Below are 20,573 nucleotides of genomic sequence, written 5' to 3'. Positions count from 1 at the left end.
CTAAGTAGGCAGCAATCATGAAAACAAAACAGAACCAAATACAAACGTGATGGTTTCCAATCACCTTCCACAGATCTTCACTCAAAACCCACTGAAGGTAAGCATTTGTGAATTCTTTTGAACCTTAAGTGGCAGTAAATTGTCTTACGGCAAATGGTCTTTTTCCCCCCCTTTCTAGTTTTGAGTTGTATATTGATCTCAAAAGAGCTGAATTACACAAGCATAGTTTTCAGAATACTTCACATCCGCATGGCACCTTATGCTTTTCCAAGTGCCTTTTCACATACTGCTTGGTTTAATTCTCCCAACCATCCAGGGAAGTACATAGAATTGCTGTTGTCCCCATTTTCTGAATAAGAAGAATGAGATGGTTCAAAGAGTTTACATAACTTTCCCCAAGTCACACAGCCAGGCCCACAGATACACAGATGATGTTTGATCCAGTGCTCTTGTCGTAAGACCAGGGTGCCTTTCTGACGAATACAGGGTACATTTATCTACAGCAGTATCTAATCTAAATATTTAGAGCAGACGAGCTGCTTTGTTTAGTAGTTTTCAACCAAATTAATGATTTCAAGTCACATAATTTGAAGTTCCTCTGCCCATCCCTTTCACATTTAATTAAGAAGGCTTTAGTGTAATTCTGATGTGTTTCCATAGAATAATGACATCTTTACAATTCAAAATTCATCACCGCTCTTAATGTACAACATAACACAGACATCACAATGGAGGCTAAGAAGCATTACTACTTTACAGAAGTTCAAAGGCCAGTGATTACTGACAGCTCAAAGCACAATAAAGCCATGCAACAGAAACAGATACTAGAGATATCACCTCTTGATTTCTATCTTCAAAATTACCTACCTACCCTGTAAACGTAATACGAGTGAAACTCATGTCCTGAATGATGAGATAGTAGACATATTGATCTAGCACATCTGCATGTTTGAAAACTAGATGTTCTTGCCAACATGTTTAAATATTACGATGACAAGCTCAAACAAGCTCTTCTAGTCATGAAACCTGCCAACTGCCACAGTGGAGAGCTCAAACACTGAGCTGCCATTTCTTAAAACCAATCTACTGAATATATGTGGCAAATTTTTAATTCACTATATATTTCTCAGGTAAACTAGAAGTATTACTGAACAGAGAAGTTGTCAATCTCCATATTCACTATCATCTATTTTAGGTCAGTACAAAAGGCTTTCAAATTATAAATTTGCAAATATATGGATTGGTGCCTACGAAAAACAAAAGTGGTGATCACTGGTGATGACCTTAAAAGTTCTTAAAATATTACAGGCTATCTGAAAGGATTAATAGACAAGAAGGTATTTTTCAAAGATAATCTCATGAAGATATGACCAAGCAAAGAATTGTACCAACACACTATTCATCAGTATGACACATTTTGTGCTCATGGATGAGGTTAGGCAAAACTTAAGAACTGAATATGTCTACTGTTTCAAGAGAGACACACTAAGCTGGTGAATGCAATATATATATTAATAGTTCAGTCACGAGTCAGACAGCTCTAAAATGTCAGAGTACCAAAAAAGATTTTCCAGTACTAAATTGACTATCTCAAAAGATCACGATTAATGTAAGAAATAATGGGAACAATGGAATGAGTTGTGGAGAACTGACCAAATACATGGCAAGCATATGATAATAAGTTTATAAGAGGACTGTGCCTGAAAAAAGAACATGCATCAACAGCATTGAAAAACCTATTTGAAGATCACTATTATCTTAATAAATGTGATTAAAAGACCAAAATGCTTCCTTATGAAATAACCAAGTAAGAAGGAAACTGCTATAACTCAGGAGTTCTTAACTTGAGATTCATTACGGTGAGGGCTTTGAGGGGTATGTGAGCCCTTTGGAATTTTACGCATATTTGTAGGTGTATTTTTCTACAAGAGGTACCCACAGCATAAATCAGATTTTCATAGGGTCCTCGGATCCAAAAATGTGACCATCTACTATTTTAAAAGTAGGTCATTATTAATCTATGTACAAATATATAACTGGATTTTGGATAAGTAATACACCATAAATTTAAAATTAAGAAAATATTTTTGACTTTTCTAAATTATAAAAATGTTTTTTTAAATGCAAACTGGAGTTATCCTAATTAAAGGAAATGTCAACCACAGCGTGGATATTGATAGAAGGTCCACATGATAAATATTTCAGGGATCCTAGTGCTATGACAAGAGACTTTATTTATTTATTTTGAGACAGAGTCTCACTCTGTCACCCTGGCTGGAGTGCAGTGGCACAATCTTGGTTCACTGCAGTTTCTGCCTCCTGGGTTGAAGCGATTCTCCTGCCTCAGCCTCCTGAGTAGCTGGGATTAAAGGTATGTGCCATCATGCCCGGCTAATTTTTGTATTCTTAGTTGAGACGGGGTTTTGCCATGTTGGCCAGGCTGGTCTTGAACTCCTGACCTCAGATGACCCACCTGCCTGGGCCTCCCAAAGTGCTTGGATGACAGGTATGAGCCACCACGCCTGGCCTATTTTATTTATTTTTTGAACAGGCTCTGGTTCTATCGCCCAGGCTGGAGTGCAATGGCACAACCTTGGCTCACTGCAACTTCCACCTCCCAGGCTCAAACCATCCTCCCACTTCAGCCTCCCAAGTAGCTGGGACTACTACAGCCTCCCAAAGTGCTGGGGTTGTGGGTATGAGCTGCCATGCCTAGCCTTGCGAAGCCTAGCCACACTACCACACCCAGCTAATTTTTTTGTATTTTTAGTAGAGATGAGTTTTTGCCATGTTGCCTAGCCTGGTCTTGAACTCCTGGGGTCAAGCAATCCTCCTGCCTTGGCATCCCAAAGTGCTGGGATTACAGGCATGAACCACCATGTCCAGTCAGTGCTATGATAATAGATTTTAAAATCACCTAAGAAAGAAAGGTTAGATTATTCTGAAAGATTTATTTTCCTTGGATTAAAGAGAGATTAAAAATGGTTATATCAGGACATTTCTCTGGACATATTCATATATTATTCCCCTCTGTTTTTTAAAACAAAAGATGGAAGCACCAGGATAAAACATAAAATGTTGAAAGAACCAAACAGTTTTTAAACAAAGGTGACAGAAGCATTTTGGAAATGAATGGGTACATTTTGGGTTATTACAATGATTAGGGCTACTCTGGGATATAAGGATGCTTGATGCACAGGACTGATTCTGCGCATGTTGGGACAACAAAAAGACTGTTCCATGTCCTGCTTGTCATTCATACTCCCTGCTGGACTATTCACATAAATGAAAAAAAACTATCAGTAACTGAGCCGAGAAACTAACCCCACTGTACATATTTTTGCAAAGCATTTTTTTTTTTTTTTGAGACAGGGTCTCACTTTTTCACCCAGGCTGGAGTGCAGTGAGCACAGCTCACCACAGCCTCGACCTCCTGGACTCAGGCAATCCTCCTGCCTCAGCCTTCTGAGTAGCTGGGACTACATGTGTGTGCCATCATGCCTGGCTAATTTTTGTATGTTTTGTAGAGACTGGGTTTCACAATGTTGCTGGTCTTGAACTCCTGAGTTCAGGCGATCTGCCGGCCTCGACCTCCCAACATGCTAGGGTTGCGGGTGTGAGCTGCTATGCCTAACCTTGTGAAGCATTTTTTTACACAATTTTAATTTCTAAGACTACAAGTACTAGGATCTACTGTGTACATCGAAGTGAGATTACTTGTTTTTGAAGTTTCCCAGGAAGTGTTCATCATTTTGGAAAATCATGCCACCATTGTCAGCACTGTTCTAGGACTTGAGCTGACAACATAAACCACTTCAATCAGTTTGCACTTGCTGATGCTCCATTCAGGATTACTTCCACACGGCGCAAACCTCCGGCATACTTCATTATGTCTTACTGCATAGTCATATCCAAGCATTATCACTTGAAAAACACAAAAATTTCTTCCATTTATATTCAGTGAGGACACTGTACTGATTTAAAAAGATTCTCTGTATAAAGACCATTAAGGAAAATCCAAATAAATTGTGGTGTTCAGTCAGGAGTACTGTATGAATGCTGGCTTCTTAGCTATGACAAATGTGCTACTGGAATGGAAGATGTTAGAAGTAGGGGTGACAGGGTGAGGGACAATACAGGCAATCCTTGTATTGTCTTTGCAAGTTTTCTATGAATCTAAAAGTATCCTAATAAAAAGGTTTTTGTTTTTGTCACTGTTGTTTTTTAAGTCTACCTTTAGAGACATATAAAGATTTCAAATTAGGAAAACTGTACCTTCATTTCTCTTACTGTCAGTTTTTTGGGTGGTTTTCTTTTTTTTTTTTTTTAAAGTCAAGGTCTTGCTCTGTCACCTAGGCTGGAGTGCAGTGGCACAATCATGGCTCACTGGAATCTCAACCTCCTGGACTCAAGTGATCCCCCCACATCAGCCTCACAAGTAGCTGGGACCAAAGGCATACACCACCATGCCTGGATAATTTTTGTATTTTTGTTTGTTTTCCCATGTTGCCCAGCTGTTCTCAAACTCCTAGACCCAGGCACTCCTTCCACCTTGGCCTCCCAAAGTGCTGGGATTACAGGCATGAGCCACCATGCCTGGCCAATAATAGTATATTTCAACTATTAGGTTGAATTGCTGAACTAGACATTTTCCTATGTTAATAATGGTTAAATGTTAGCAGGTTCATATGGTTCATGCCAGAATAGTCTGAGCCTAATTAAATGGATTGTATTACAAAGTTGAGAATAAATGTACTTTTTATTTTCAGAAATAAAAAATCAGTTTTAATCTACTGCACACATACACCTCCACTCTGCCAAATTCTTTGTATAGTTATATTATCTATGATTTTAATTTGAAGTTAGTAAAGGGAAATGTTACAAAATTATTATTTAAAAATGAGTAAAGAGTCTAAGAGGATTGAAAAATCACTAAAGTAAACAAAGTATTGATAAGCAGAAGAGAGAGATTACAGCGCAGTTTTTCTGAGAAATTTATACCAAATTCCTGTGGAAAAGGATTAAAAGGAAAGAGCAAAGTATCTGTAACCTTTCCTTATAGTCTTATTCTTTTTCCATAGGCCGTTATTCAAGAAACCTCTTTCACTGGTAGATGAACCTCCAAGTAAAAATATGTTGTGAAAGAGGACGGGATAAGGAAAATTTTGGTTTTGCAGGAGGCCTATACAATTCTTGAACACATTCAGCTTCTGAAAAAACATGTTAGGAGCAGAAACGTGACAGCAGTCAAAAAGTTTTCTAAAAAAACCAACTGGCAGGTTTACTGGGGGAAAAAAAACTCACCTGTGCACAAATCTGATGCATCACGTGACCAAACTCATGGAAATAAGTCCTCACCTCGTCGTGTCTCAGGAGAGAGGGACGACCTGCCACTGGCTGTGAGAAGTTCACCACGAGGGCAGCCACTGCCATCATCCGGCTTCCATCAGGCAGAAGGCAGCCAGGCTGGAGACCAAAGCAGGCCGCATGATTGTATTTTCCTTCCCTAGGAGCCAGAAACACGTGTTGACAAGATAGGAAAATTCTCCTCTAGCAACTACATTGGCATGGCCTCTTCCAGTCATTAAGCCCTATCTGTTACCAGAGATGCTTTTAAACATTAATTTACCTTTTAGAAAGTAGGTTATTTTGCCAAAATGGAAAAACTAACGCTAAACAAACAATAACTCCACTATCATTCTGTGTGAACTCCAAAGTTTCTTTTGTTGAAAAATCTCGAGGTAAGAATGAAGAATGCATGTGACACTGACAGCTGACTGTCCAATTTATTTTAATGACGTTCTACTTTTCTTTTTCAAAGATGGGATTATTAAACACTAAACAATGCTGAAACACAAATTTGAAATAAAAGATACAGTTTGACTCACTAGGCAGCCTTTTCATTAAAATCGGAATAAAAAACTGAATTTCAGACAATAAGGTTTTTCCTTTTATTTGAAGAGGAAAGAATCAGTAATCACAATTAAATAAGCTTCTTTTATAAACTAGACAGGCCTTTTTGAAACAGAATGCTTTTAGTTAGCCTGGGAAAATGCATAAATTATACTATCAATTAGTCTATTCTTACATAGTGTGGCATCCGTGATGGTCTTTCCAAAAGCTATTAGACTTCATTCTCCAAAAGCTATCAGACTTCATTCTCCAAAAGCTATCAGACTTCATTCTGGGAGTAGGTGTCCTTTCCCCCTTTTCTTTTGCTCAGAAGACTAATAGTACCTGTTTTTTTTTTTTTTCTTTGAGACAGAGTCTTGCTCTGTCACCCAGGCTGGAGTGCAGTGGCATGATCTCAGCTCACTGCAACCTTCGCCTCCCAGGTTCAAGCAATTCTCCTGCCTTTGCCTCCTGAGTAGCTGGTATTACAGGTGTGCACCACCATGCTGGTTAATTTTATTCTTGTTGTTTTGAGATGGAGTCTCGCTCTGTTGCACAGGCTGGGATGTGGTGGCAAGATCCTGGCTCACTATAACCTTCACCTTCTGGGTTCAAATGATTCTCCTGCCTCAGCCTCTAGAGTAGCTAGGACTACAAGTGCCTGCCACCACGCCCAGCTAATTTTTGTTTTTTTAGTAGAGATGGGGTTTTGCCATGATGGCCAAGCTGGTCTCAAACTCCTGACCTCAGGTGATCCACCCTCCTTGGCCTCCCAAAGTGCTGGGACTACAGGTGTGAGTCACTGTGCCCAGCCTGATTTTTGTATTTTTAGTAGAGACAGGGTTTCACCATGTTGGCCAAGCTGGTCTTGAATTCCTGGCCTCAGGTGATCCACCCGCCTTGGCCTCCCAAAGTGCTGGGATTACAGCCACTGCACCCAGCCAGTACCTGGTCTTTTTAAAACCTATTCTGAATACCCTTTTTAAAAGTCAGTTAGACAAATAAAACAAGTTAATCCCTTTTACCTTCATGAAGAGAACATCTAAGATGACAGGAAGTAAACATTAACTTTAGGTCACTGCTTTCACAAAGATTACTCTGCCACCCATACCAGGGTGCTGGTAGCAATGACCAGATCTCTGAGTACAAAAGAAATTAATGATATCCTGGCAGGGAGACAGCAGAATGAGGTAGCAGGAATTGTTCTTTGACCCTGGAAAGAAAATCTGAGGACAGTTATAGCAGACTCCAATGTTAAAGGATTACTCCTGAAAGAGTTCTTGGGTTAAAACTATATCCTGACACTTTTTAGTTAAAAGTAAGACTCATCTATATTTGGCAGGGTTTTACTTTTAGGTCATAATAGAAGTGAAAGTAAGTCCATAAAGCACCAGGTGATACGGTTTGGCTGTGTCTCCACCCAAAGCTCATCTTGAGCTGTGGTTATCATAATCCTCACGAATCGTGGGAGGGACCCGGTGGGAAGTAATTGATTCACAGGGGCAGTTACTCCCATGCCAGTCTCATGATAGTGAGTGAGTTCTCACAAGATCTGATGGTTTTATAAGGGGCTTTCCTCCCTTTGCTTGGCACTTCCCCTTCCTGCTGCCACGTGAAGAAGGATGTGTTTGCTTCCCCTTCTGCCATGATTGTAAGTTTCCTGAGGCCTCCCCAGCCCTGCAGAACTGTAAGTCAATTAAACTTCTTTCCTTTATAAATTACCCAGTCTCAGTCAGTTCTTTACAGCATTGTGAGAACGGACTAACACACCGGGATAATCACTTGGGTGCTAAAAGACACTTCTGCCCACCAACTGGATGACACAGTTACTCAACCTACTTTTCAGCACTCAAAGTCAGTGGATTACAAACTTGTATGTATTACTGAATGAGGTGGATACTATCCTCTACTTTGATCTATTTAGTAAAATGATTAGTAATTATAAGAGGTTGACTTTGCTTTAGAAAGTAGCCTGGGGAGAAAGAGATCCAAATCCTTTTGTGTCTGATGAAACACTATGGAATCTATAGTTATTACATGCTACAGACACAATTATAACATTTTTTTGTAATTGTTACCACTGATATCTGGGCAAGATGATTTGCATATATAGTCTTTAATGAATAAAATAATCCTGTAAAAGGATTTTCAGTCCCATATTACAGAGGAAGAAACAGAATCTCAAGGAGGTTACGTCACTCAAGCATTCAAACTCAAATCTGACTGACTGCAAAGGTTTTGCTACTTCTACTAAACTGTGCTGCCTCTCAGCCAGACTGAAGGGAGTGGCCATAGATGATTAGCGGACAGATTACCTAATAAACATTCTGGTGCTCAATTTTATTTTATTTATGTTTTTTGAGTTAAGAGTCTTGCTCTGTTGCCCAGGCTGGAGTGTATTGGCGTGATCTTGGTTCCAGGGTTCAAGCTATTCTCATACCTTGGCCTCCCGAGTAGCTGAGACTACAGATGCCTGTTTAATTTTTGTATTTTTAGTAGAGATGGGGTTTCACCATATTGGCCAGGCTGATCTCGAACTCCTGACCTCAAGTGATCTGCCTACCTCAGCCTTCCAAAATGCTGGGATTACAGGTGTGGGCCACCATGCCTGGGTGGTGGTCAATATTAGATTAAGGAAATGTAGTGCACAAACTAGATGATGATGACAATGACAATAGTAGCAGCTAACTTTGATTAAGCCTTCGCTATGTGCTGAGCAGTCTTCTAAATGCTTTGCATGTATTTAACCAATTTAATCCTTACAATGACCATACAAAGCAGGTACTATTAATATTCCCATTTTATAGGACCTATAATATAGGTAAGAAAACTGGGGCATAGAAAAATTAAATAACTTATCTAGTAAATGATGATGCCAGACATTCTGGCTTCAGACCCACATTTTAAATCTCTATACTAAGAAGCCCACGTGAGAAATATGAAAGAGTAGTGTCTGTTTTTTAATTAATTTTTTTAGAGATAGGGTCTAGCTCTGTCACCTAGGCTAGAATGCAGCAGTGTGATAATAGCTCACTGTAACCTTAAACTCCTGGACTCAAGTGACCCTCCTGCTTCAGCACAGCTAGGACTACAGGTGTGCACTACCACACCTGGCTAATTTTTAATTACTATTATTATTTTTTTGAGACAGGGTCTCACTCTGTCACCTAGGCTGGAGTGCAGTGTTGCAATCTTGGCTCACTGCAGCCTCCACCTCTGAGGCTCAAGTGATCCTCTCACCTCAGCCTCTCGAGTACCTGGGACTATAGGCATGTACCACCACACCTGCTAATTTTTGTATTTTTTGTAACAACAGAGTTTTGCCATGTTGCCTAGGCTAGTCTTGAAGTCCTAGACTCAAGCAATCCACCTGCCTTGGCCTCCCAAAGTGCTGGGACTACAGGCATGAGCCACCGCACTTGACCTAATTTTTAAATTTTTTGTAGAGACAGGGCCTCACTGTATTGCCCAGGCTGGTCTCAAACTCCCAGCCTTAAGCAATCCTCCCACAGTGTTGGGATTACAGGCATGAGCCACTGTGCCTGGCCAAGAGTAGAGTCTTAAAGTAGGTAGCAGCTGAATCCCTAAGGTCCCTTCCAACAACGTGATCCTCAGTACCTTGGATAGAGGTCCAAATAGAACTGTCCCAATACTTCTCCTGTAGCTTTATCCTTCACAGTATAAAGTGTAACACTCTTGTTCCAAACATGGGCATCTGTCACTTGCTCAAATGAGAGTCCCAACAACTCCTGGTAGGTGTTCAGCAAGCCTTCGGTGACCACCTCAATTGGGAAGTATTCCTTGAGGAACTCTTGGTCTATGGAGTACTTGAGTTCCTCTGTCTGAGTCATGTAGTAATATAGATCCCAGGCATTGATTTTCCCATCATATTCAAAACCCCTGTCTTCACATTCCTTTTTCTTCAAATTCAAAATAAACTCTCGTTCTGCTTCACCCAAGGGTTTTAATTTCTGGCTTAAATCATCTGTGAAGGAAAAGGGAAAAGTTAGTGATCTACTTGCTTTTGGGAGCAAACATACTCATAAATACCACCTGTGTTTTAGCACGGTGCTTCCTCCTTTGCAGTATTCAATACAGAAAAATCAGGGGGAAAGAGGGAAAGGAGGAAAAAAGTGAGGGAGGAAAGCAGGCTCTATTATGGAAGCACACTTTGCTCTTCAGGGTTATTGATATTATGGTCCTAGCTCCTCTTTTATTTTTTATTTTTTATTTTTTTGAGACTGAGTCTCGCTCTGTCGCCCACGCTGGAGTGCAGTGGCCCAATCTCAGCTCACTGCAAGCTCTACTCCCGGGTTCACACCATTCTCCTGCCTCGGCCTCTAGAGTAGCTGGGACTACAGGTGCTCGCCACCACACCTGGCTAGTTTTTTGTATTTTTTTTTTAGTAGAGATGGGGTTTCACTGTGTTAACCAGGATGGTCTCCATCTCCTGACCTCATGTCATGATCCACCCGCCTTGGCCTCCCAAAATGCTGGGATTACAGGCATGAGCCACCGTGCCCGGCCACCCCTTTTTCTTTTAACACCACCAGAACTGGGCCATGAGTTCCTCAATTCATCACCAAAGCTCAAGTTTATCTCAGAGAACACTGACTGAAGAATGTTATTCAGGAAGTAAAGCAACAGTGAAGCCAAAGTCATGTACATGATTATTCTTCAATGCAGTTAGTCGGACTCATAAGAAAGCTAGGAAAAACACATCAGACGTGACCTGTGGTCAATGTTATCTAGAAATTCCTATCAATGGGTTTAGTTTCTCATTACCCCATTTCTATGAAGGTCTATCTGGACACAGCAATTCCAGTTTTTAGCTGGAGAAAGTTCTGAGAACCACAAATTATATTGCTGTGGTCAATTTTTCACTTTACTGCATTTGGCTAAATGAGTATGGTCTTATGTATTTATTTTTTACATTTCTGTTACATATGTTAAGATACAAACGTGCCTGGCTCGGCAGAGGACATGGCAGTTCAGAAGGCAACCCCACAAAGTGAGAGATGGAGGAGCAGCCCGAGGAATACTGTGAAATGAGGAAACTCATGGAGGATACAAAGATACAGTTTTCCATATATGTATGTTTGTGTGTGCATGTATGTATACACACGCACACGTGTGCACGCGCACGCACACACACACACATATATACAGAGAGAGAGCGAGCGAGCAAGTGAGAGAGCGAGAGAGTTTTGCTATGTTGCCCAGGCTGGACTCCAACTCCCAGATTCAAGGGATCCTCAAACCTTAGCCTCCCAAGAGGACACTTTGCATAGGAATATGCCAATCTCAAATTAGAAGGAAAACTCCTTTAAATGAATTAAGTTAGTCAGGTGGTTGCTAAGGAACATTTTAGTGTATGCAATCACCACTGAAGGAAACATTCTCTACAAACCTGTTAACTCTCTTAGCCATTCTCTTTTATACCATGCATCAAACTGTAGAGTAATTACCTGTTCACACTTCTGTTGTTTCCAGTAAGTGACAAATCCATTGAGAAAAGGACCTTGTCTCTTTTTAAAAAATTATCTTTATTTTCAGAGACAGGGTCTTGCTCTGTCACCCAGGCTGGAGCACAGTGGCGTGATCATGGCTAACTGTAGCCTTGAACTACTGGGCTCAAGGGATCCTCCCACCTCAGCCTCCCAAGTAGCTAGAATTACACAGGCACGTCTCACCGTGCCTGGCTAATTTTTACATTTTTCTGTAGACACAGGGTTGGGGTCTCTTTGTTTCCCACGCTGGTCTTGGACTCTATGCCTCAAGTAGTCCTTCCACCTTGGCCTCCCAAAGTGCTGGGATTACAGGCATGAGCTGCCATGCCCAGCAAAAAGGACCTTGTTTTATTCCTTTCTGTAATCCTACTATTTAGCATACTGCCTAAGACTGAATAGTTATTTCATAAATGTCTCATGAATGAATGAGTGAATTATACAATAACAAATACGTACCATTTATGGTGTTTAAATTTAATATAGTCATTAGATAATAGTTTTTATGTATATTATTTTATATTACAGTTATTAGATAAGTATTTTTATGTATATTATTTTATATTAGTTCTGTATATTAACAAGTGGTTTCTGGAATATTAAATGTTTTTTGTTTATATATGTTCTATTTTTATGTACGTCATATTTGTCAGCTTATTTTATACAAATTCATAAGCAGCCATGCTATGACTACTAAATCCCTAGTGACAACAGTGAATAATACCAGTAACTTTAGTAACTCTCTGTTAGAACCTACATGTCATATTAGGAATTAGTATAAAGAGCCTAAACAAGATATAAGATACAGTGAAGCCAGGCCTATACAGCAATATAAACAATGAGCAGTCCCTAAAACCAAGCATACTTCTAACACATAATAGGTGATCAATATACTTCTCTCGAATGAATGAAAAGTAGGATGTCCTCAAAGGCATATTATGTTCTGAGGCCTTCTGTCCCGTTGACATGGTACAGCAAAACAGTCATAGGAAAAAAAAAAAAAAAAAAACTAACCTAGAAAGGCTGTTACGCGGCTTGTGCTCTTTGCAGTGTTCATTTCAAGGACGAAGTCAGCATGTGTGCTATAACCGAGTAGTTTGGCTACCTTGGCCCGCAGTGGGAGTAGCTGCTGCAAAATTATGGTGTTTTCCTAGTAATAAACAACAGCAACAAAACAAAGGCTAATCAATAATTTGATCCAAAGCACTAAAAGGAAGAATTATTGTATGTATTTTTAGGTTTGTAAAATTGTCAAATATTTTTAGAGCATTTAAACTTCTGTCCCATTTGGTGTTATAGGCTTTTTTTCTTTCTTTTTGGATTCATGAAATAATTTATGACTTTTTAAACCTCAGGAGATAACTATGAGGTCTTAACAAAATTGTAGGCGCTATAAACTTAGAATGAAAATATATTTTTTGGCCGGGCGCGGTGGCTCAAGCCTGTAATCCCAGCACTTTGGGAGGCCGAGACGGGCGGATCACGAGGTCAGGAGATCGAGACTATCCTGGCTAACATGGTGAAACCCCGTCTCTATTAAGAAATACAAAAAACTAGCCGGGCGAGGTGGCGGGCGCCTGTAGTCCCAGCTACTCGGGAGGCTGAGGCTGGAGAATGGCGTGAACCTGGGAGGCGGAGCTTGCAGTGAGCTGAGATCCGGCCACTGCACTCCAGCCTGGGTAACAGAGCAAGACTCCGTCTCAAAAAAAAAAAAAAAAAAAAAAAAAAGAAAATATATTTTTAATGAATATAGCGAATCCGTATTTATTTTTACTGACAGAACTACACCTAATACTGGTACTTTAAGTTCTTTTGGACATTTTTATTGTGGTAAAAGACACAAAACATAACATTTTTAATTTCATACCCATTCGTATGGCTACTATTTTTAAAAACACAGAAAATGTGCTGGTGAGGAATTGGAGAAATTGGAACCCTTGCGCATTGCTGATGAGAATGTAAAGTAGTTCAGCTGCTGTAGAAAATGGTATGGTGATTCCTAAAAAAATCAAACCATATGATCCAGCAATTCCACATCTCGGTAAATAACACAGAGAACTGAAAGCAGAGACTCGAAGAGAGATCGACACACCCATGTTCACAGCAGCATGATTTATAACAGCCAAAAGATGGAAGCAACCCAAGTGTCCATGGACAGATACACAGGTAAACAAAATGTGGCATACATATACAATGGAACAGAACTCTGCCTTCACAAGGAAGGAAATTCTGACACGCTACAACGTGGATGACCCTTTAAGGTATGCTAAGTGAAATAAGCCAGATACAAAAAGACAAATATTTTATTATTCCACTTATATGAAGTTCCTAGAGTAGTGAAATTCACAGAGACACAGAATAGAACAGTAACTGCCAGGGTCTGGGGAAAGGGGGTAGTGGGGAGCTAATGCTTAATGGGTACAGTTTCAGTTAAGGAAGACGAAAAATCTCTGCGGGTGGATGGAGGTGATGGCTGCAGAAAAATATAAACATATTCTCAATGTGAATATACTTAATGCCACATGCTATGATCTGAATGTCCCCCAAAATTCACGTGTTGAAACATAATCCCTTTTGTGGTAGTGTTAAAAGGCAGGGCCTTTTGGGAAGTGACTAATGAATTAGTTCCTTATAAAAGGGCTACAGCTAAAGAACTTGGGCCTTTTCTGCCTTCCCCCTTCTGCCATGTGAGGACACAGAAAAAAGGCCCTTTCTAGACACTGAATGCTGGTGCCCCTCGATCTTGAATTTCACATCCTTCAGAACTGTGAAAAATGTGTATAGTGCATAAATTACTTCATCTGTGGTATTTTGTTATAGCAGCACAAATGAACTAAGGCACCATAAAATTCTGCTTTTAAAAATGTTTCAGGGATTTTTCCCAAGTTAACATTACAAATATGTTTTATATTTTATTTGTATTACAAATACAAAAATTGATATTATTTTATTATTTTCTTAACAATGAAATAAAAAATAATTCTCCTAGAGGAAGTAAATAAATGTTAAAGTAAAAGAAAAAACTAACCCCAATAATCAAATCAGCAAATTATTTACAGACTGATTTCTAAGGAAAATCACACACGGCGGTCACACTACCTGCATTCAAAATTTGGTTCCACCATTTACTAGTTACCTGATCTTGGGCAAATTCTGGAGCTTTCTGAGTCTCAGTTTTCTCATTTGTAAGATGTGGAAAATAAAAATACCTACACTGGAGAGTAATCATGAAGATTCAAATGAGAATATATGTAAAGTACTTAGACAAATGCCTGGCACATAACCAAACACTATATAATTATCTGTTATAATTATTATTATTTTAAAACTAAAATGGAAACACAGAATAGAGAAACACACATAACGCAATTCTCCAAGTTCTAAAATTAAATAGTTTAATTAGATTTTCTTTCATTTTTTGGAGTTTCTCCAGATCTTCTCTCTAGACTGCCAATTTTCTCTTAGTATCTGTTCTCCTATTTTTTCTTTTAGTAATAGAACTCTGAATTTTTTTGTTTTTTTTTTTTTAAGTTTTCACAGAGGTGAGGTCTTGCCATATTGCTCAGGCTGGTCTTGAACTCCTGGCCTCAAGCAGTCCTCTTGCCTTGGCCTCCCAAAGTGTTGGGATTACAAGTGTGAGCCATGTGCCTGACTGAACTCTGAATGTTTGCTGGACACATGGTTACCTAATTATGTTTCCCAGCCTTCCTCAAAGCCAGCTGTGGCCATGTGATACTCAATGGGACAATGGGATGTGAATGAAGTGATAAGTGAAATTTCTGGGTCATGTCTGATAGATCTTTGCCGCAGGCTGTGAACTGAAAATGACAACAATGACCCTGAAAGCCACATACTGAGGATGGTAGAGCTGTCTTCCACCTCTGGACCACTCACCTCTTGACTTACAGTTACAAGACAAATCTCTTTTTTTTTCAAAATAGTGGTGAAATCTGCCATTTTAGCCATGTAAAATTCAACGGCAATAATACTCATTCTGTTGTGCAACCACTACCATGATCTGTTTCTAAAACTCTTCCATTACCCCAAACAGAAACTCTGTAACCATTAACTCCCCAGTCTTCCCTCTCCCCATTCCCTGGTAACCTCTAATCTACTTTCTGGAAAGATAAAACTTTTATCTTATTTGAGTTACTGTGCTTTTGACTTCTGTCAAGTCCCTTAGCCTGGACCCTGACATATGTAGAGATGAATACCAGAAATCAGTTGCTACTAACAATAAAAATGAAAAATGTACAGGAATGGAAGGTAAGGACCCAGACACTGCAGGTTGGGAAGCAGGTTCTCATTATACCATGGGCATTTGTGAAAACTGTTGCTTGCCATAACTCAGAAGGCAGGCCACGTACCTACGGAGTCTTAGTTTAGAGAAATTGTTTGGGAAAACTAATACTGTTGGGAGGTGTTTTTTTGGCATTTGTTGCTTTTTGAAAGATTACATGGGAGAGATGAACTTGGGTGAGAATTGGCCAGTTTCTAAAGATGGAAGGAAAAGAATTCTGCTCAGGGAGGTTCTGCCTATGGCCTACAATCTTCAGATGGTTGGAAAAGCCAATTGCTCTTTATTCCTAGTGTCAGGAGAAAAGGCTGTCACTCAGAGTTACTGAACTGCAGACATGACTTTGAGAATGCTGCCTTCCTCCACAAGCTCACTATGTTCAGAGGGCCTGAAAACAGACTTCACTAAATGGATAATGATGGTTAAATGGATAAATTCAGAAGCCAGTATATAAGATTTGGCAAGTTTAAGAACGATGACCAAAAGTGATATTTGGGTATAGTTATTTTGACATGCAGCTGATTAGAGGCAAACAGACAAGAAACCTACGTTTTTGAGGAGGCTGTATTACGAAAGATATCGTAAGTCTGGCTTACAAAAGTTTGTGATTATTTGATCCCTAAAGCAACCCTTGGGATTCTACCTGACATTAGCAGGACCAGCAGTCCACTGCCAAGATATGGTCATCAAGGATAATGGACAAAAACAATTCCCTGTGGGCAAAACTGGGGGCCATAGAGTACAATTGATAAAGGAATTCTTGTGAGAAAGTAGATCCAAGTTTAGCCCAACAAGCTAACCAAGAAACTTCAACACAGTACAGAATCTTCACAATTCCTGAGGAGTTTGAAAGTTTTGGAAAATTGCTATGAGCTCGCTATGTTTCCCAGCCTTTCTTTTTCCAAATGGGACTTTTTAGTGTGGTTATTCTTTTCCTATGCCATCACTGGGGGTGTTGGGGAGGGTGTGGGGGTGAGGAGCTGATAACTTGTCTTTCCTTTTATAGTTTGCTGGATTACGAGAAGCTACAACCAGGGAGGACTGTATCCACCCAGAGATCCTGGTCTTTGAGCTTCAGGCAGTAACTGGGAATTAACAAATGGTGAATGGGTCCTATGTAAGGAAAAAAGGGTCCTCATGGTTACTTGGATAGCTAGAGAGGCAGATCATGGTAGAACTGGCTAGATGACTGAGAATCCCTGTCTACTTCTTCCTTTTTTCTTTTTCATATTAAACCAGGACTTATCAGTGCTGGATTGCTGATTTAGGAGAGAAGCAACTTCTAATTTGTTTAACCCATTCTATTTTTATTAGAACAGCTTATCCTGTGACCACACCAAGCAGGTTGTCAATGAGCAATGAAAAAGCTAAAAGTCTTGTAAGTCTGAGGAATTAGAGATACAGTGCACACACACAGGAATAGCAGTCTCTGAGCTGACTTTGACATTGGTGAACAAAGTAAACCCTTTTCTTAAAATATTCCATTAAAACAAAAGAAAGACAAACATTTATAATACCTCTTTGCACCTTGTATTAAAAGCCATTTCCATCCTTCTTCTGGTTTCAGGGATACAACATTTCTTCATGACAGGGAAATAGTGTGGATATTTTAAGGTAATTTTATACTTGTCATCATCTGTCTTTTCTAAACTATCAATGAAATCATCAGGAAGAGCACCTGCAAAAAATCATTTTCTCATATATCAAATTTTCCACTCATTGCTGGTTTATTTAGCATTGGCATGGTGCCTTTTAGTAGCTCTAGGAATTTTGTGGAGTAACTGAAATTCAAGTAAAATAATGACAATCCTTTAAATATCATTTTGATGTTGCTGGAATGGTGGTAGCTGTTAGAAGCCAGGTGCCTTGGGAGATGGTAATTCAAAATATGAATAGGTTTCAGTAAACTTGTGCAAATGATGTTTCAGTGGAGAACAGGCAAAATTAAGTGAAGAAAGACCCAGGATGGCTGGGCACGGTGGCTCACGCCAGCACTTTTGGAGGCCGAGGTGGGTGGATCACCAGGTCAAGAGATTGAGACCATCCTGGCCAATGTGGTGAAACTCTGTCTCTACCAAAATTACAAAAATTAGTTGGGCGTGGTGGCACGTGCCTGTAGTCCCAGTTACTCGGGAGGCTCAGGCAAGAGAATCGCTTGAACCAGGGAGGCAGAGGTTGCAGTGAGCTGAGACTGCGCCACTGTACTCCAGCCTGGCGACAGACAGAGACCCCGTCTCAGGAAAAAAAAAAAAAAAACACTGAAGGCTGTTAAACACAAGTATAAACTACCAAGAAAAATTATGAAAAAAAAAAAAAAGATTATTAAGTCCCCTCTGGACTGTCTCTAGAAATTGTATATACTCTCATTAGCCTAAAATCTAATTTTGGTTAGTTTGATTGTCTCTTCTGTAGAAGGGGTGGTGGGCTTAGGTACTGGATCATGTTTAAAATAATTATTTGAACGATGATTTAGAAATTTTGTATCTGGAAAGTAAAACAAACTGTGAGGTAACATTATTTGCCTAAATTATATGATTTAATCTAGAAAAATAATAAAACTTACCAAGTTCAGCCTTGGAAAATACAAGGAAGGTATCATCCTCATTGAGGTTTTTGTTAAAATCAATACATAGCTCACTCATTCTTTTCTTCATTGATTTGATTTCCTGAAAGGAAGATAAAAATACAGGACATTAGCAATAAAAAGAAACTCATTTTGTGTAGGGCACGGTGGCCCATGCCTGTAATCCCAGCAATTTGGGAGGCCAAGGCGGGTGGATCATTTGAGGTCAGGAGTTCGAGACCAGCCTGGCCAACATGGTGAAAGCCCGTCTCTACTAAAAATACAAAAATTAGCTGGGTGTGGTGCTGTGTGACTATAATCCCAGCTACTTCGGAGGCTGGGGCAGGAGAATTGTTTGAAAAAAACAACTCGTTTTTATCACCATCAATCGAGTTTCACTTTTACATGAGTATTGACTTCTGTGCCCAAACTCCAGGAAGTACTTCTGTAGATATGTGCTTGATAAAATAGGTTTCTGCAGTCCACTATGTCATGTCCACGTGTATCTGTGTGTAGCATTTACAGAAAGGCAAGCCTGGTGATGTCTTGGAAATTAGTTGTGAATTTGAAGAATAAATTTAGGAGGTACAGTAAACGGCAATATACTGCACATAGTACATACACAATAAATAGTTTCTGAGTGAATGAATAAATCTAGCAGCACATTACCAATTAGCAAATTTCTAATCGTTTCCAATTCAAAATTTTAATTCAGCAATCAGCATCTGGTTATGAAGTAAACCAAGAGATAAGAGCTGAGTAATTCATTCTATTGTTGCTTCGGGGAAAAGGTGATGTTTTAGTTTTATAGAGCTTTTGTAAACAAAGATGATTTATAGACCCTAAGATTCGCATAAAAAGTACTAGGAGGGAGATCAAACGAAGCAATAAGAAGGAAACCACCAGAAAAAAAAAAAACAAAAAAATCATGATACAATTTTATTAATCTGTCCCATTCTTCTAACAATGTTACACAATGAAATTTACTGCTTCTCAAAGTGTGGCCCTGGCTAGGAGCATCACCATCACCTAAGTTGTTAGAAACGCAAATTCTTGAGACCCCAACACTAAACCTACTAAAGTGCCAACTCTTAAGAGTCGAGTCCTATAATCAGAGTTTTAATAAGCCCTCCGTGTAATTCTGATGCACACTAAATTTGACACTACTGACCTAACACATTGTTCAGTGGTGTTTTCCGATACTCTCCTCAACCCCCTTTCTACCTCTGCCCCACTTTGCAGCGCCCATGTAGTTCAGATAGGACCTGATCCTATCTGCAACTCTAGGGGTGTGACTTCTGCACCAGTTGGGCCGTCATTCTAACCCCATTGCCCTCGAGACTGTTCAGATAACCCAGGCCTGGCATTCCATTGACTAAAAGGGAACTCAGGATTAACCACAGGATCCACTCTGGGCCATTAAGACATGAGGAGAAGTTTACTAGTGGCTTCTCTATGTCCTTCTGGATGGTGGAGTTTTTAGATTTATAGCCACTTTAGTAATGAAAGGAAGCCAGTCTTTAGATAAAACTAACACTGAGGAAGACAGAGTAGAGAAATAGAAAAATCAGATGGCCAATGACTCCACTGTGCATCAGGATCAAACCAACCCATGCAGCTCACCCCTTGATCTTCCAGTTATGCAAGCAAATAAATCTCATTTAAATAGGGTTTTGTTAGCTGCAACCAAACATATCTTAACTAACACAGTGTTCATGCTCCAAACAGAATTAAGAATTGACCGGGAAAGCAAAGGGTCAGGTAAGTGAGATCAATCACATTTCTCCTCTAACTAGGTGAAGGAAGAGGATACAAGGTGATCAAAGGGCTTTAGGTGGGAGAAAGGTACCCATATCTCAGTGGTGCCTGTGGTCATAGCTAACATGCTGACAACACTTGATTTGGATTTCTTCCAAACTTATTCCCAGTCCTGCGGGCTAGAAGAATGACCTGGAAATAAATCATGGACTGTATTTCCTTTCCAAGAAGAAATTTCTGGAGCCAAATTTATTTTTGAACCTGGAAGACTTGACTGGCATCAGACAAAAGGAAAACTTTGAGAGGCATCTTTCAGCAGCTAATCTCTTTTCTCTTAAGGGGCATGTATTAAACATAGGATACTCCATTCCAAAGTTTAAAAACTCTCCATCGGTAAGGATTTTATAATCAGTGCCCCATCTCTGTATGACCAAGGGAGTGAAAAGACAAACCAACTACTAGGACCTGAAATCAGCTCTTAAAGAATGTAAAACAGGGTAGGGAAAATAAGCTCACCCAACACACATGAAACAAATAAAACTTGTACAAGGTTAAA

The 20,573-nt window shown here is 39.7% G+C and overlaps 1 protein-coding gene across 2 annotated transcripts in view; it reads right to left on the bottom strand.

Annotated features, from left to right (window-relative positions):
* NLN (neurolysin) overlaps nt 1–20,573 on the bottom strand; it is a 103,739-nt gene that overhangs the window by 31,281 nt on the left and 51,885 nt on the right. For both annotated transcript variants that reach the window (XM_025388619.1, XM_025388620.1), the window contains 5 exons: nt 18,260–18,362; nt 17,214–17,374; nt 12,414–12,549; nt 9,511–9,877; nt 5,305–5,506 (listed from right to left, as the gene is read on the bottom strand). In XM_025388619.1, the coding sequence (XP_025244404.1) occupies nt 5,305–5,506; nt 9,511–9,877; nt 12,414–12,549; nt 17,214–17,374; nt 18,260–18,362 (969 nt within the window). The remainder of the gene's footprint in view (nt 1–5,304; nt 5,507–9,510; nt 9,878–12,413; nt 12,550–17,213; nt 17,375–18,259; nt 18,363–20,573) is intronic.

This window comes from Theropithecus gelada, chromosome 6 (assembly GCF_003255815.1).
Source record: "Theropithecus gelada isolate Dixy chromosome 6, Tgel_1.0, whole genome shotgun sequence".
In the NCBI taxonomy this organism is placed as follows: Eukaryota; Metazoa; Chordata; class Mammalia; order Primates; family Cercopithecidae; genus Theropithecus; species Theropithecus gelada.
The sequence above is the reverse complement of the archived record's forward strand: the minus strand, read 5'-3'. Positions and strand labels throughout refer to the sequence as shown.